At 40.7% G+C, this 13,984-nt stretch overlaps 1 protein-coding gene across 1 annotated transcript; it reads left to right on the top strand.

Annotated features, from left to right (window-relative positions):
• The first annotated feature begins 4,007 nt into the window (after positions 1-4,007).
• Positions 4,008-12,474, top strand: CLEC3A (C-type lectin domain family 3 member A). The gene is made up of 3 exons (XM_010967450.3): positions 4,008-4,228; positions 8,899-8,982; positions 10,817-12,474. The coding sequence occupies exons 1-3, from the start codon at positions 4,114-4,116 to the stop codon at positions 11,206-11,208; spliced, it is 591 nt and encodes a 196-aa protein (XP_010965752.1). The 5' UTR covers positions 4,008-4,113; the 3' UTR covers positions 11,209-12,474.
• Positions 12,475-13,984: the final 1,510 nt, after the last annotated feature.

The following is a 13,984-nucleotide window of genomic DNA, read 5'->3' as shown; positions in this document are numbered from 1 at the left end:
TTTTCAGATGCAACTCTACCCCCTAACTCCCATCCGTCCTCTCCTAGCCAGTCACACAGACATTGAGTTTCCACGGTTTTTCCCTGAAGGAGGATGACCTGGATTCACTCCAGGAGGAAAGAAAAGTTCCCATCCCTGTCTGGCCTCAGGGCCAAGCACTGACAAAAAAATCAGAGCTTCCGTAGGGCTGAGAAAAATCTCTTAGTGGGACTCCAAGCATCATTAATTAATATTCTTCTATGAGTTGAGATGCTGTTTTCTGGCCAAGTGCCTTGTTGCTAGAGCCTCAGAGCAGAGGTGGGAAGGGAGGGAAGTAAAACAAAACTGCTCACCCCACAAGAATAAGTATTTATTGAGCAAATACTATGTGCCAGGTGCTGTACTACATGAACAGCTGAGCTCATCAAACCCAGCCCCTGCCCTCGGGGAGCTTACAGCCTAGCCGGAGAGACTGACATCCAGCAAGTAAATCAATGAAGTGAATACATTTTAAAACAAGTACAAAATTGTGACAAAGGCTATAAAGGAAGCAGAGTATTTTGATGGAGAAAACAGAATAAGACCTTCCCAGATTATGCAGTCAGAGAAGACACGTCTGAGAATGTGCTCTTTGAGTTCCGACCTGGAGGGTAAGAAGGAACTTAGCCATACACTAAGTGGCCCTAACTTGGGCACACACCAGGAGGTCTTGGGAAAGGGGTGGGGTGTGGGGACATGGAGGAAAGCCTGTGGAAAGGCACAGGTTGGGGGGGGGAACTGAAGATGAGTCAAAGCTGACAAAAGATCTCCATGACTGGAGACAGTCGCCAGCAAGAACCAGGTAAGGTCTCACCAGGTAGGAGGACCTTGGAAGCCATGATAAGAAGTCTGGGCTTCGTTTGAAGTACCCCGGAAAGATTTGACGTGTTTTAAGTAGGAAGGTGACTACCGCAGCAGTGATGTGTAGATTGTTCGTTTGAATTGGGCTCCTGCCCTCAGGGAGGAGATGGGTTAGGATGGGAGCTCTTGGTGACTTAGGATGGGATGATGGCAGGAGAGAGGACAAATAGATGGGGAGGTAGAAACCACAGCATCCTCTGTTGATGAGGTTGTGGAGAGGGGTGTTGAGGGCAAAGGTGGGTGCTGAGGGCTCAGATGACCCCCAGGTTTTGGGTCTGACCCTGTGAGTGGAGGATGGAGACATGAACTGTGATGGGGAAGACTCAGGAGGAACAGGGCGTCTTAAAATTCATGGGATCTTAATAGGGGAAGAATCCAGCACTGCATTTAAGCCATCACAAGCTTGAGCTGTCTCTGAAACATCCAAGTGGAAGCATCACATGGGCACCTGGAACTGTGAGTCTGAAGGAGGAGATACAAGTTGGGAGGTAAAGGTGGGAGAGTCCCAGACAGAGAATGTGAAGCTTTGAGAAGGAATAAGACCATCTAAAGAGAGAACAGGAGATAAGAGCAGCCAGGAGGGAGTCCTAAGGAGTACCAAGCAGTAGAGGTGTCAAGAAGGTGAATACTCAAATATTTAACTGGAACAAAAACTGTGGGCCTCAGTGAAGCTACTCTGTGTGCTACTGTCATGGTGGATAGTGACATTATACACGTATTTCCCCAAACCCACAGAGCTATATAACACAAAACGGGAAGCATAATGTAAACTATAGACTTCAGTTAACAGTAATATATCAATATCCATTCACCAGTTATAACAAATACACCACACACATGCAAGATGTTAGTAATAAGAGAAACTGGGGGCAGGGGTGGCAGGGTGGAGGAGAGGAGGTATATGGGAACTTAATACTCTTGGCTCAATTTTTCTGTAAATCTAAAACATATAAAATTAAAGTCTATTAATTTCAAAAGAAGAAAGCATGGGCTTTAGGATCTGGCTAAAAGAAAAAAAAATTTAAAAAATGTCAGAGGCTTTCCTGGAAAGGGCAAAGAGCTTAAAACAATAGAGATTAATTTTGGAGAAAAGACACCATGTTCTCAGAAGCCTGGTTTGAACGCAGCACAGATCAAGATCTAAGAAGAATCAAGAGCTTTTCACTACTCCTCTGTAACTTGAAATCTCTTCTCAGGGTAAAGGATTTGAGAAGCTGGTAGAAAGTTTATGGGATCAATCATAAGATAATTGTAAAACACTGATCCTTTTCCCTTTGCAAATCAAAGCACATTTCATAGTGCAGGTCAAGGGAGAGATCTTCTGGGGTCAGTAAGAGTAGGATTTTAAATTCTACTCTCACTCTTGGGATCTGAGTGACAATGAATAAAACCAATTAATTTTTCTAAAGTTCAATTTCAATCACCTATAAAGTGGAGAAAATGCTTATCCCATAGGCTTGCTGTGAAGACTAAAAATGTCTGGCACTGCTATTATAATTAATGGTAAGGATATTACAGATATTATTACTATCATCATCATCATCATTATTATTAAGCACTGGACAGTGTGCTAAGTGCTTAGAGCCATTATATCATTTAATCTTTCCAACAGTGCCGTAAAGTAAGCATTCCTATTTCCATTAATAAGATGAGAAAAGATTCAGACAGGTTCAGTGACTTGCCCAAGATCACACAGCCGTTAAACAGGTGAAAGTAGGATGTGAACCCAGCTCAGTTTGCTTCCATACGCTCTAAGATGCCTACATACAGATTGCTTACATCTGAACAAGGAATTTACATTATAGGTAAAATCTTTATTTTTTTATTTCACACTTACATTGCAAAATTAGATTTGATTTTCCTATATAAGTGGTCTTACTCTGATGTCTATATGTGGGTAGGCTACAAAGTGGCTTTAGCAGGAAGGAAATGAAGATGGATCAGAATGTGGTTCTCCTCACTAAGATTAAGAAGGAATCCACCACCCTTTGATTCTTCCTGTGTTGTTTCAAAAAAAAAGGGGCTTTGGTCCTTCAGACTTTCCAAAATCTGCAAACCCTGCCCTCCATCTGCACATGGTCATCCAGATAGCCATGTGGATGGAGTCAGTCCATAGAGACCTTTCCTTTACAGGTCTAACTCACTCCATCTCTGACATACCCATGGAATTCCCTTGCTTTTGACACAAAAGCCTACTTGTTTCTCAGTGCTTTCCCTTAAAGCCCGTTGTTAAGGTTAGAATGATTATACCAAGTTGGAGGGGAGGGTATAGCTTAGAGGTAGAGCAAATGCTTAGTATGCATGAGTTCCTGGGTTCAACCCCCAGTACTTCTGTCAAATAAAATAATAATAACAACAACAACAATAATAATAGTAAACCTAATTACCTCCCGCCAAGATTATAATTATTCATTATATTTCTCTGTTATTTCTATATTTCCTTTAAGAGTGATTTTTAAGTGTTTGGGATAATTTCAAAGGAAAAAGGTGTAGGTTGGGGGAGATCTGCAAGATAATGATAGTTGATATTTTACATTAATTCTTATGGAAAAAATTCACCATCTCTGTTTTCTTTTCATTCTAAGTTCTGTTCTCCCAAGAATCTAATTCTTGCTGAATCCACAAAACCCTAATAGGAGGCCTTATACTGTATTATGGACCCTCCTCTCCGACCATCTAATTACCCTCTGTGAGTAAGCCATCCCCAAGCTCCCCTTGAGCTGTGCAGATGCATGAGTGTATGTAGACACAAAGGTACTGTTCTGGCATCTTACACACACACAGTAACTTTCCAGATTTGTGTGCGTGCCATTGAATACATTTTCCAGCACATTAAGTTCACTTCAGATGTCTAAACCGAAGACTTAAATATTGGGGTCTTCACAGAGAGAACCCAAGCTTCCTGGACTTTAAATTAAAGAAAAAAAGAAAAAAGAAAAGAAAAGAAAGGCGAAACACTTAGTCCTTAAATATGCCCTGAAAAGGCAAGTCAAGTAGGAAATGCAGCAACAACTTTTTTTAAGTCTAAATGAGACACGAGAACAGGGGCCCCCTTATGCTGTAGCCAGCAGAGGCATTCAAACATTTCGTCAGCAGTATTCCAGCCAACCTTCACTGAGCACTTTTATAAAGCCGGCCCCAGGCATTTTAGAGCAAGATGTGGCTGTGAAGTCTACTCGTCCCTTAGGACATCAGAGGAGCTGGCAGAGTGGCTGTCAGACTTACCCAAGAGCCATGGCAAAGAGTGGACTTGTAATTTACATCCTGGTTATCACCTTACTCCTGGACCAGACCACCAGTCACACGTCCAAGTTCAAAGCCAGGAAGCACAGCAAACGCCGAGTGAAAGGTAACGGGGCTTCTCAGTCCAGCTAAATTCTCGGCTTGCTCAATGTGGGGAGGGGCTGGACAATGTTCATTTCCAAACTCCTCCAAGAGACTGTTTCTGACAGTGCCATGACTTCCTGGGGACAAGGCATTTCCAGGGGACTGAGTGGCCTTTTAATTCTCTGGGACAGTTTGATATTTAAACGAACCATATGCTAGGGCTTTGTTTCTGTAGAACAAGAGAGGCTCTTGCAAAAAAAAAAAAAAATTCTGTACTGTATATCCTTTGTTGGGTGAGCTTAGACATGACAATGGTTTTCAGAGGGTGATAACCTGGATATGCTATCTGGTATTAGGAATAAGGGATTAGGTAGAACAGATTGATTAAGTACACCATTTCACTCACAGATATTGTATAACTGCTCAAATATATTTGTAAGATAAGTATAATCTTACTAAATGTGCAAGAGAGGGCAGAGCTATTGGTAATGTGACTTCTGTTTCATCATTGGTTACTATGGAGGCATATTTTCATATCCCTGACTATATAGGACAGTCTAAACTATATAGTTAAGCCTTTTCACATCACAGAGAAGTTGAACCTCTCTCTCACTTAAAAATATTTCGACAGACAAAGTCATATGGCACTTGAAGACATTTTCATGCAAAACTGAATCTCCAAGCAATCACCAAATTTGGGGTGGCTTGAATTGGGTTAAGAGATTTTTTTTTTTTTAAATCTTGCAAAGAACAAAGATGACAGCGATGTATTTGCAATATACTGAAACCAAATCAAAAGGGGAAAGCATCAAGAAAGACATGGGGCGATGTTTTATCCCATCCTGAGTCATTTTCATATCAGGGTATTTCAAGCTAAAATATGAAGACACTATTTCCTTATCCATTTCACTTCATTAGTAACAAAACACACACAAAATACCAACAAAATTAAAGTCTTGATTTAACACAACACGAATGGGTCTTTTCTTGCTGTGTCGTGCTTTTAAGACAATCAAGGGCCCTTTTGCAGGAACATTGATTTATACACTCCAGGTACAGTGCAAGCTTTCTTAAGCAGAATCTTTTTTCCTTATAAAATATTACACTTCCCTGTTACCTCTTTTAATGAAAGGTTAAGATATTTCTCATGAATGATGAGGTATATTATGGAAGACAAGGGCAGGGGAAGGAGGTAGAGAGAAGATACTGGACGATGTGGCAAATTTTTGTTGGCAGCATTTCTTCACCATGGAGGGTGGGGTGGGGAAGTGGTGACCACCCAGTAGGGATGTAGGGAGGGGTATGAGTATGTGAATGTGTGTCTGTGGGCTGTGCGGATGTCTCTGAAGTAACTGCAGTTCAGGTCATCACGGCTTCCCCTCCAACACACACACAAGCACACATGCGTGCTTTTGTTCATTTTTTATTTGACTGAGTACATTACACATCTTAAATATCATCCTCCCAAAGTAGTGTGGCTAATTTTTGCCATGAGGTCCAAGAAAGTAGATTCTATAGTAAGTGAAACCATTAGCCTAAACTTGCTAAACACTTCTTTCCCCCCATCCACTAAAAAAATATAAGTACCTGGAAATAATGCCAAGGTTGATGAAATCAAAATTGAAAGCCATTTTTCTCTCCCTCAGTCCTTTCTACAGAACTACCCACTATTCACGGTTAGGAGGCAATATTCCCAGAGTTTTCTTCAGTGCCCAGTGAAAAATGGATATTTTTAACAAAATGAGAGTTAGCTATTCAAAGTATTTGGCAGACAAATTAATTTATTTTATCTATTCAATCTTGGATAATTATCAATATTAAGGTATACCTCAGCCCTTTTAACAGCTGCATAATATTCCATTATGTGGATGGGTCATGATTTACTTAATCTGTTCTCTCTTGGTGAACTTTTGTGCTCATCAAATCCATCCCTTTTTGGGGCGAGGGTATATAGCTCAGTGTAGAGGGTGTGCTTAGCATGCACGAGGTCTTGGGTTCAGTCCCTGGTACCTCTAGTAAAATAAATAAATAAAATAAATAAACCTAATTACCTACCTCCTCCCCAATTTTAAAAACAAAACAAAACAATTTTTTAAAATCCATCCTTTTTTGACCCAATGCCTCAGGCAACTGCTTGTACACAGATCCTGATCTCCATGCTAGAAAGTTGTGATAATATACTTTCAGAAGTAAAATCACAGGTTCATCACCCTTTGCAATTATTTCTCAAAATGGTAGCATCAACCACGGTCTCATGTCCAGTGTATGAGAACACTCATTCACACCTTGAATACCTAACATCATATCATCAGTTTAGGCCCTGCTAGCCTAACAAAAAGAAAAAAAAAAAAAGAAAGATCTCTCAATTTGCATCTCTTTGATTGCTACTAAGGCTGAAGTATTTTTCATATGTTTATGGGGCATTTCTTCTGGGAATTATTTTTGCATTCCTATCCTGTACCTACTTTTGGAGAACACCAATAATAAAATGAAAGGACACATTTTAAAAAAAATCAGAATGGCAATTGAGCGATTTAACTCCAAAACAAGTTTTCCTTGGTATTCAAATTATGTTGAGTAACGCCAATGATGTTGCAGTGATGAATAAAATATAATTTTTATAGTGAAATAGTTGTTGCCTGTATTCATTGTGGACAAAAGACATCCACATTTCTCACAAAGGATAGAAGCAGAAGCCAAGCCACCTGGATAATGACTTCCATAATGATCTCCCAGGAGCCTAATAGTAATTCATGTGTCTTCGTGTTAATTACAATGTTTACACCTTCCCTGTGGAGGCCACTGATTTAAATAGAATGGAGCAGGAAGCCAGAGCAGGAGCAGGAGGGACTGGGGATGATATTTGCATAGTTCACAACTTATAACTTGGAAGAAAACTTCAGCAGTCTTTGCAAGTCTGGCCCCCAGCAGCTGACAGTTTTGCCTCCTGAATGTACCCTTATATTTATTCTGGATTGAATGGTCCCATTAAGGAAACCCTTGGGTTGTTGTACTTCTGAGCAGAGTTATTGGATGCTTTGAGAATTGATGGGCTGCAAAAAGTGAAGCAGAGATGGGATCGACCCCAGATACCCCAGAAGGCATTTCTTAACCCAAATGTGGAAACACCTGGCTTGCAAAGCATGTGTTTAAAAGGACAGTGAGTCTGCATGTTTGGATTTGGGACTGTCCTGAAAAACCCAGGACAGAACGCAGATTCTCTATATGGCATCCCCACACAGAGGCAGCTGGGAACTGCCATATCAGGCTTTAAGGATCTTAGCTGTTAGAGGCCATGTACTAGGGACCAAACAGGTAAAAGCAGTCACTGTGCAGAAACAGATGGGAGGGGTGGAAAGAGACAGACTTGAAGTCAGTCAGGTTCAAATCCCAACTCTACACCTTGCCAGCTGGGTGGCCTTCTATAGGTTAATTCAGTTTTCTCTGCCTCTCTTTCTTCTTTTGTGAAAGGATTGTGTCTATTTCATAGTGATACTGAAAGAATTGAGTTCCTGGCTCACAGCATATGGTGGCTTTAAATATTTTTTTAATGTTTATTAAAATTTATTATAATTCCTGCCTTTGAAGAGCTCACAAGCTGTCAGTTTCTAAGACAGTCCCCATCAGGTACAGAATTTTCATTTAGTCAAGGTTGCTAATTTCCTACTACTTACTTATAGCCATGGTTGGTAAAGGACAGCCATAAAGATTAGCCTCATCCAGGGACATTCAGGACTAAATAAATTGCTAATCCCTGATATAGAAGTATTTTTACATGGCCCTTTATCACTGCCTTTCCCTGCTTCTCCCTGAAAATCACTTAACCCTGTTAGGAGCCACCATAGTCGGACATCAGTTGAGTGGGGATATTTAGCGACAGGGAACTTGGGGACCCAAATAGGTCTGGCTGTGAGTTCTACCACTTACCTGCCAAGTCATTCAGCTCATTGAGCTCATTCTCATTCATTCAATGGACATCTCATTTTCCATCATCCATAACTATATTTTGAAGAATACATGAAAATAACATAAAAGTATTTTGTATCCCATAAAGTGTTTATTCATCCAACAAATAGTATGAGACTCATTATGGGCCAAGCATCCTGGTAAACTTCAGGAGGACTGTGAACAATATGAGAGAAGAAATTAAGTAAGTAAAGTGATTACAGACAGGAGAAAGTGTGCGGAAAAAAAAAAAATCAAAGGTTCAAAGAAAGCACTCAGCCAGAGGGAGGCTAATGTAGACAGGATGATCAGAAAAGTCTTCTCAGAAGAGGAGATGCTTACACTTGATAAGGAGATGGACAAGGGCTGGAGTAAGTGTTCCAGGCAGAAAGAACACAAAGTAAGGATGCTGAGATGAAACAGCTCATTCTAGGATGCTTTGGAAAGTCAGAAAGTCTGAAGTCTAGTAACAGAGGGAGAGTCCCACAGGATGGGTCTACGGAGAGAGACAGGAGCCCCATCTCACAGAAGGACCTTCCAGTACCCCTACCAAGCCCTTAAGATTCTTCCCAGCCAATTTAATTTCACGCATTATTTTTCATGTACACTGGGCTCAATTGCATCAAGATCATCCTCACCTTAGATTCTGGATTCCAAAGCTTTATCTTATTTTGATTTCTTTGTATCTTATGTTAATTATGTGCTTTTCATTCTTCCTCCCCACCCCCTGCCCTAAAACATCCTCAGAAAACGATGGAGACCTGAAGACTCAAGTAGAAAAGCTCTGGAGAGAGGTCAATGTCCTGAAGGAAATTCAAGCCCTGCAGACAGGTGAGACCCCACCTCATTGATCCTCGTCTCAAAAAAGATGAGAAAAGAAGTTATGATTGGCCAGCCATTCAGACCAATTGAAAGCACCTGTTGAGTTCCAGGTGAAATTTTTAAAAAAGAGATATTGACAAACCAGAGATGTGTCCCGGAGAAAGGATGCAAAAGCTGGGGAGAAAATTGTTTTGGGGAAATCAGCCTGATTTTTCACTCCCTTCTCTTATAAATGGGTGGTATAGAAACAAAAACAGGCACTTCATTGCGACATTTTAAAAAATCTGTTCATAATTCTTTAATGGGCCATGAAACAAAATTGAAGCAAGTATTAACTGGCTAAAATAATCAGCATTCATTAGATGTTTACTAAGCATCCAAGGGGAGATCTGGTGAGGGTGAACTAAACACAGGGTCCCAGGACTCACTCCAGCCACAATGAGCATCAGACGCACTCAGAATAACTGTGGTTAGGACCACAGCTTGTCAACAGAGGGCAGCATCTAGAATTCCTTTTTTGTAGAGCAGAGCTCTGAGCTCCCTATGCAGCTGTACACACTGCAGTCTGGGAGGCCTTGGCTCCCAGGGGTGGGAAAGGAGAGCTGCACTGGTTTCAGGAATAGCTCTGGATTGCAAGGCTCAAACCCTCAGGAACCAAACCTTTCACAGCAGAGCTTTGAGGGTCCACGAGAGACCTGGCCAATTGCAAGAGTCACCACCTACAGGGAAGACTGAAATTATGGCTTTTCCATCAAGTATTTATAACTCCCAGGCTAAACGTATGTTACCCATCCTAGGTCATTTTTACCATAAGCACTGTTGCCTAGTAACACTGGTGACAGGTCCCTTTATCAGGTTTCCAGGGGAACAGAAATAGAAAGTTAAAAGAAAGTCAGGGGTGTGGGTATAGGTCAGTGGCAGAGCACATGCTTAGTATTCATGAGGTCCAGGGTTCAACCCCCATGACCTCCATTAAAAAATAATAATAATAATAAAGGAAGGTCAAATGAATTTGCAGAAGGGCAAAGAGTTTTGTTAACTCTTTATCCACAGTTCAGAACTATAATAATACCTTATAAACATTAACATACTAATCCTCCAACAACTTATGATATAGGTGTCATTGTGATTCTCCTCATTTGACAGGTGAGGAAACTGAGGCACGGTGAAATTAAGTAACTTGTCCAAGGCTGACACCCAAGCCCAGGCACTATGGCCCTGGAGCATGACTCTCCAATGCTATATTTCAAAAGTATCTGAATGTTTGGTTTATGCTAGAGAACCTATATAATCTTACCAGGGCTCAGTTACCTGCATAGAAAAGCCACTGTCCCTACATTAGCAAACTCAGACTTTTTCATTTTTTTTTTTTAATAATGATTGTGTACCGTCCAGCTCCAAAAGTCCCAAGGAAATTCATCACATAATGGAGCTACACAAACTAGCAAGCATGTGTCTATCTAAGCAACAAGAGTCTACAGACCATGCTGTAAGGGTGGGACAGACCTGGGTTTCTGTACTTGTGCTTTTATATCCTATCTGTGTTACTTTTTGATATGCTAAGTTGTTATAAGTAACAACTTCTTTAAGCTTCATTATCTTGTTGTGTAAAGATAGGGGTCATAAAACCCCACTTCATGGGATGGCTGTGATTATTTTATGAGTTTATTCACATAAAGTACTTGGCACAGTGTCTGACTCATACAACATCTTTGATACCATATTAACACATTGTCATTGTACGTCATTCATTCCACAACTATTTATTGCTACTTGCCAGGTCCAGCCCTAGATTATTACACTCAAAGAACATCTTACTATGTCACATTTCCCATCTTTACAGTCTGTCTCCGAGGCACAAAAGTTCACAAGAAGTGCTACCTTGCTTCAGAAGGCTTGAAGCACTTCCACGAAGCTAATGAAGACTGCATTTCCAAGGGAGGGACCCTGGTTATCCCCAGAAGCTCTGATGAAATCAACGCCCTCCGAGACTATGGTAAAAGGAGCCTGCCGGGTGTCAATGACTTTTGGCTAGGCATCAACGACATGGTCACAGAAGGCAAGTTTGTTGACGTCAATGGAATTGCCATCTCCTTCCTCAACTGGGACAGTGCACAGCCTAACGGTGGCAAGCGGGAAAATTGTGCCCTCTTCTCCCAGTCGGCTCAGGGCAAATGGAGTGATGAGGTCTGTCGTAGCAGCAAGAGGTACATATGTGAGTTCATCATCCCTTAATTGACCCTCCTCGGATACATCTTCCAGACAAGATCAGTCATGACTTATAGGCTGATGTTTCCCAAGAATGAGTCAAAATTATCACATGAGAGGCTGTGTCCATAGGAACACAAGAGTCAGCCAATGTTGCTACCACTTTTTATTGTGATTTTGCCCCACGCCATGGGGTATGAGGGATCAGATAATAAGGATCCAGCCATGTGCACACCGTTAAAGCAGCTTCTGCAAAACAGGCTATCAGACGTTTCTCGTTCCTAGTCCCTCTCATTTGTATGGACCAAGTGCGTTTTAAAAGTACAATGGCCAAATGCAAGCTTAGGCGACCTGGAAGATTTTTCCCTTAAAAGTTTAGTATATATTTGACTGCTGAGAATTCTCTAAACCAGAGATTCTAGGTGCTATATATATAATCCAGAAACCTTTCAGTCTGATGCTCAATCTGTTCCATCCTAGGGATAGTATCTTATTAGTCCATCAGCCTTTCTTTGAGAAGCAGCATCCCCTGGTGGGACTTGCATCTTCTCCACCTAAGACATGACTGTCTCAGACAGGTTCTGATTAAACTCTGTTTTCTTCAAACCCACCCCATCCCCATCTCCCTGGCATATACACATCTCCTTTTTGGAAGTTCCCAGTTAAGATCTGAAAGGAAAGATAAAGCAGTAATTTGGTCAATTTTCACTCCCAGCATTATGTTACAATTTCCGACTTGAATGGGTACCCCTAAGGCAGAACAGAGCCGCAGATTGTATGGAAAAGAAATAACAACAAGAACAAAAAATCTGCTTTCCCCTGCTTTAGCATTTTTATCCCCCTTTATGAAATCAAGGGTGGACACTACATATGTTAATTTTCTTTTTAAAAAACATACTTTACATACATATCTATTAACTATCTTATATTTAATTCTATTAGGAACTACCTGTATTTGGAGGTTGAAAATTGGATTTAAATAACATTATTTTGGAGTCACACATCTGTGCTATTTTTCATTCTGCCTAATGCTGTTCCCATTAAATTGTTCACCTAGATTGTGTAGAATAATGTCACGGCTTACCATGAAATTACAAATTTAAGACTTCGGGGAAATGGGCTTTTTAAAGGCAAACAATTCTAAGTATATTCTGTGCTTTAAATAAATGTCTTTTCCCCCTCTTCCTTAAATGTTGAATGTGTTTTGGGAACAAAATCCTTCTCTATACACTCTAATTACATGTGCTTGGAATTAAGTTTTAGTTCTTTATGTTGCACAATAATAAAGCCTGAATTCTGATCAATATGGATGTATGTGGGTATTGATTACAGTTATTCAAATTATGTTGGCAAAATTCAGGGGGTAATACCCTGAATTTGATCAAATTGGTGAGTTAGATGTATAGTTTTACTTGACAATAAAGAGTAAAGTCTGAGTGGAGGAGGAGAACTTTAAAAAAAAATTATACCTGCAATTGTTTTTGGTCAACTCTGGCCAACTCCCTAGTCCAACACAACCACCGTCTCTTTAAAGATCATGACAATAATGAATTTTGTAGACATTAATGAATAGAGCATTCTCATCATATTCCAGATATGTGCTCAGTTTTACATAATTCTCATTTATCTTCAGAACAACCCAGGGAATTAGACTCTAGAATTATTTCATTTCACAGAAAAATAAACTGAAGAAGAGAGATGCGGTAACTCACCCTAAATCACGTGCCAGGAAGCAGTGGAGTTGTGACCAGAATGCCACAAGCTGATGCAGATCCTACACCCTTAGCAACTCTGGAGGACCTGAGACAAGGTCAAGCCTGCACAAGTAGGCATGGGAATTGGACTGCAATCCATTCTCCCGGTTCCCTCATCGGGGGTAACAACTTGGGCAAAAAGCTGACCTTGATGAGGCATTCAGTCTGAGGCTCCTTCGAAAGGGCTGAATGAAGACAATTGTGGTTCACACACAAGTCAGGGTCACAGTCTGGGTCCCTCTGAGACGGGGTTAGATAAGATCATCCTCCCCTGAATGCCCCAACGAGAAAGCTCAGGAAAAGAAGCTTAATTCAAAGAAACTAATGAAGGTTAGAGAGGTGAAATCAAGATGAATTAACAAGACAGAGGGCAAATGGATGGGAGGCAGAGCCAGAATAGAAGGAGTAGATTAAGAGATTATTTAGTTTGCCCAGGGCCAGATTCATAACCCTGATTTTAAAATTTAGCTAATGTATCAGCTAAAAGCCCCACCCACAAGATTCACTAACCCAGACTCCCCTTTGGTCTATTTTGCCTCTTGGGCACTATATAGCAAAAAAAATGGTCTTCGGGCACCATTGATAAATAAATAGTAGCTCTTTTCTTTTAAACAGCTTTATTATTGTATGATTCTTGTAAGCTATACATATTTCAGACGTACAGTTTGATGAATTTTGATAGATGTATACACCAATGAAACCACCACCACAGTCAAGTAGCTAATATTTCCATCACTCCCCAAGAGGTGCAAATTTTGACCAAAAAGGGGCTAATTTCCAAAATAAATATTAACTCTTAAACCAACTCTTCTGTCTCCATGAAAGCTACCCAGACTATAGTGTAGAGAAGCATCCTGAAGGTTGGTAGAAAGAGTGCCATGAGTAATTAGCAACGTTTCTTACAGGTTCATGGTAGGAGGATGTCAACATTTTTACCACCTAATCATCATTCCTAGTGAGATGGGAGGGAAGAGGGCAGGACAGAGCCATTCAAGGAATGACAGCAATTTAACACCAAAATGGTGGAAGATTCAACTCCCTTGAGGCCT

Source organism: Camelus bactrianus, chromosome 9, assembly GCF_048773025.1.
Source record: "Camelus bactrianus isolate YW-2024 breed Bactrian camel chromosome 9, ASM4877302v1, whole genome shotgun sequence".
NCBI lineage: Eukaryota > Metazoa > Chordata > Mammalia > Artiodactyla > Camelidae > Camelus > Camelus bactrianus.
This window is presented reverse-complemented; position numbering and strand designations above follow the sequence as displayed.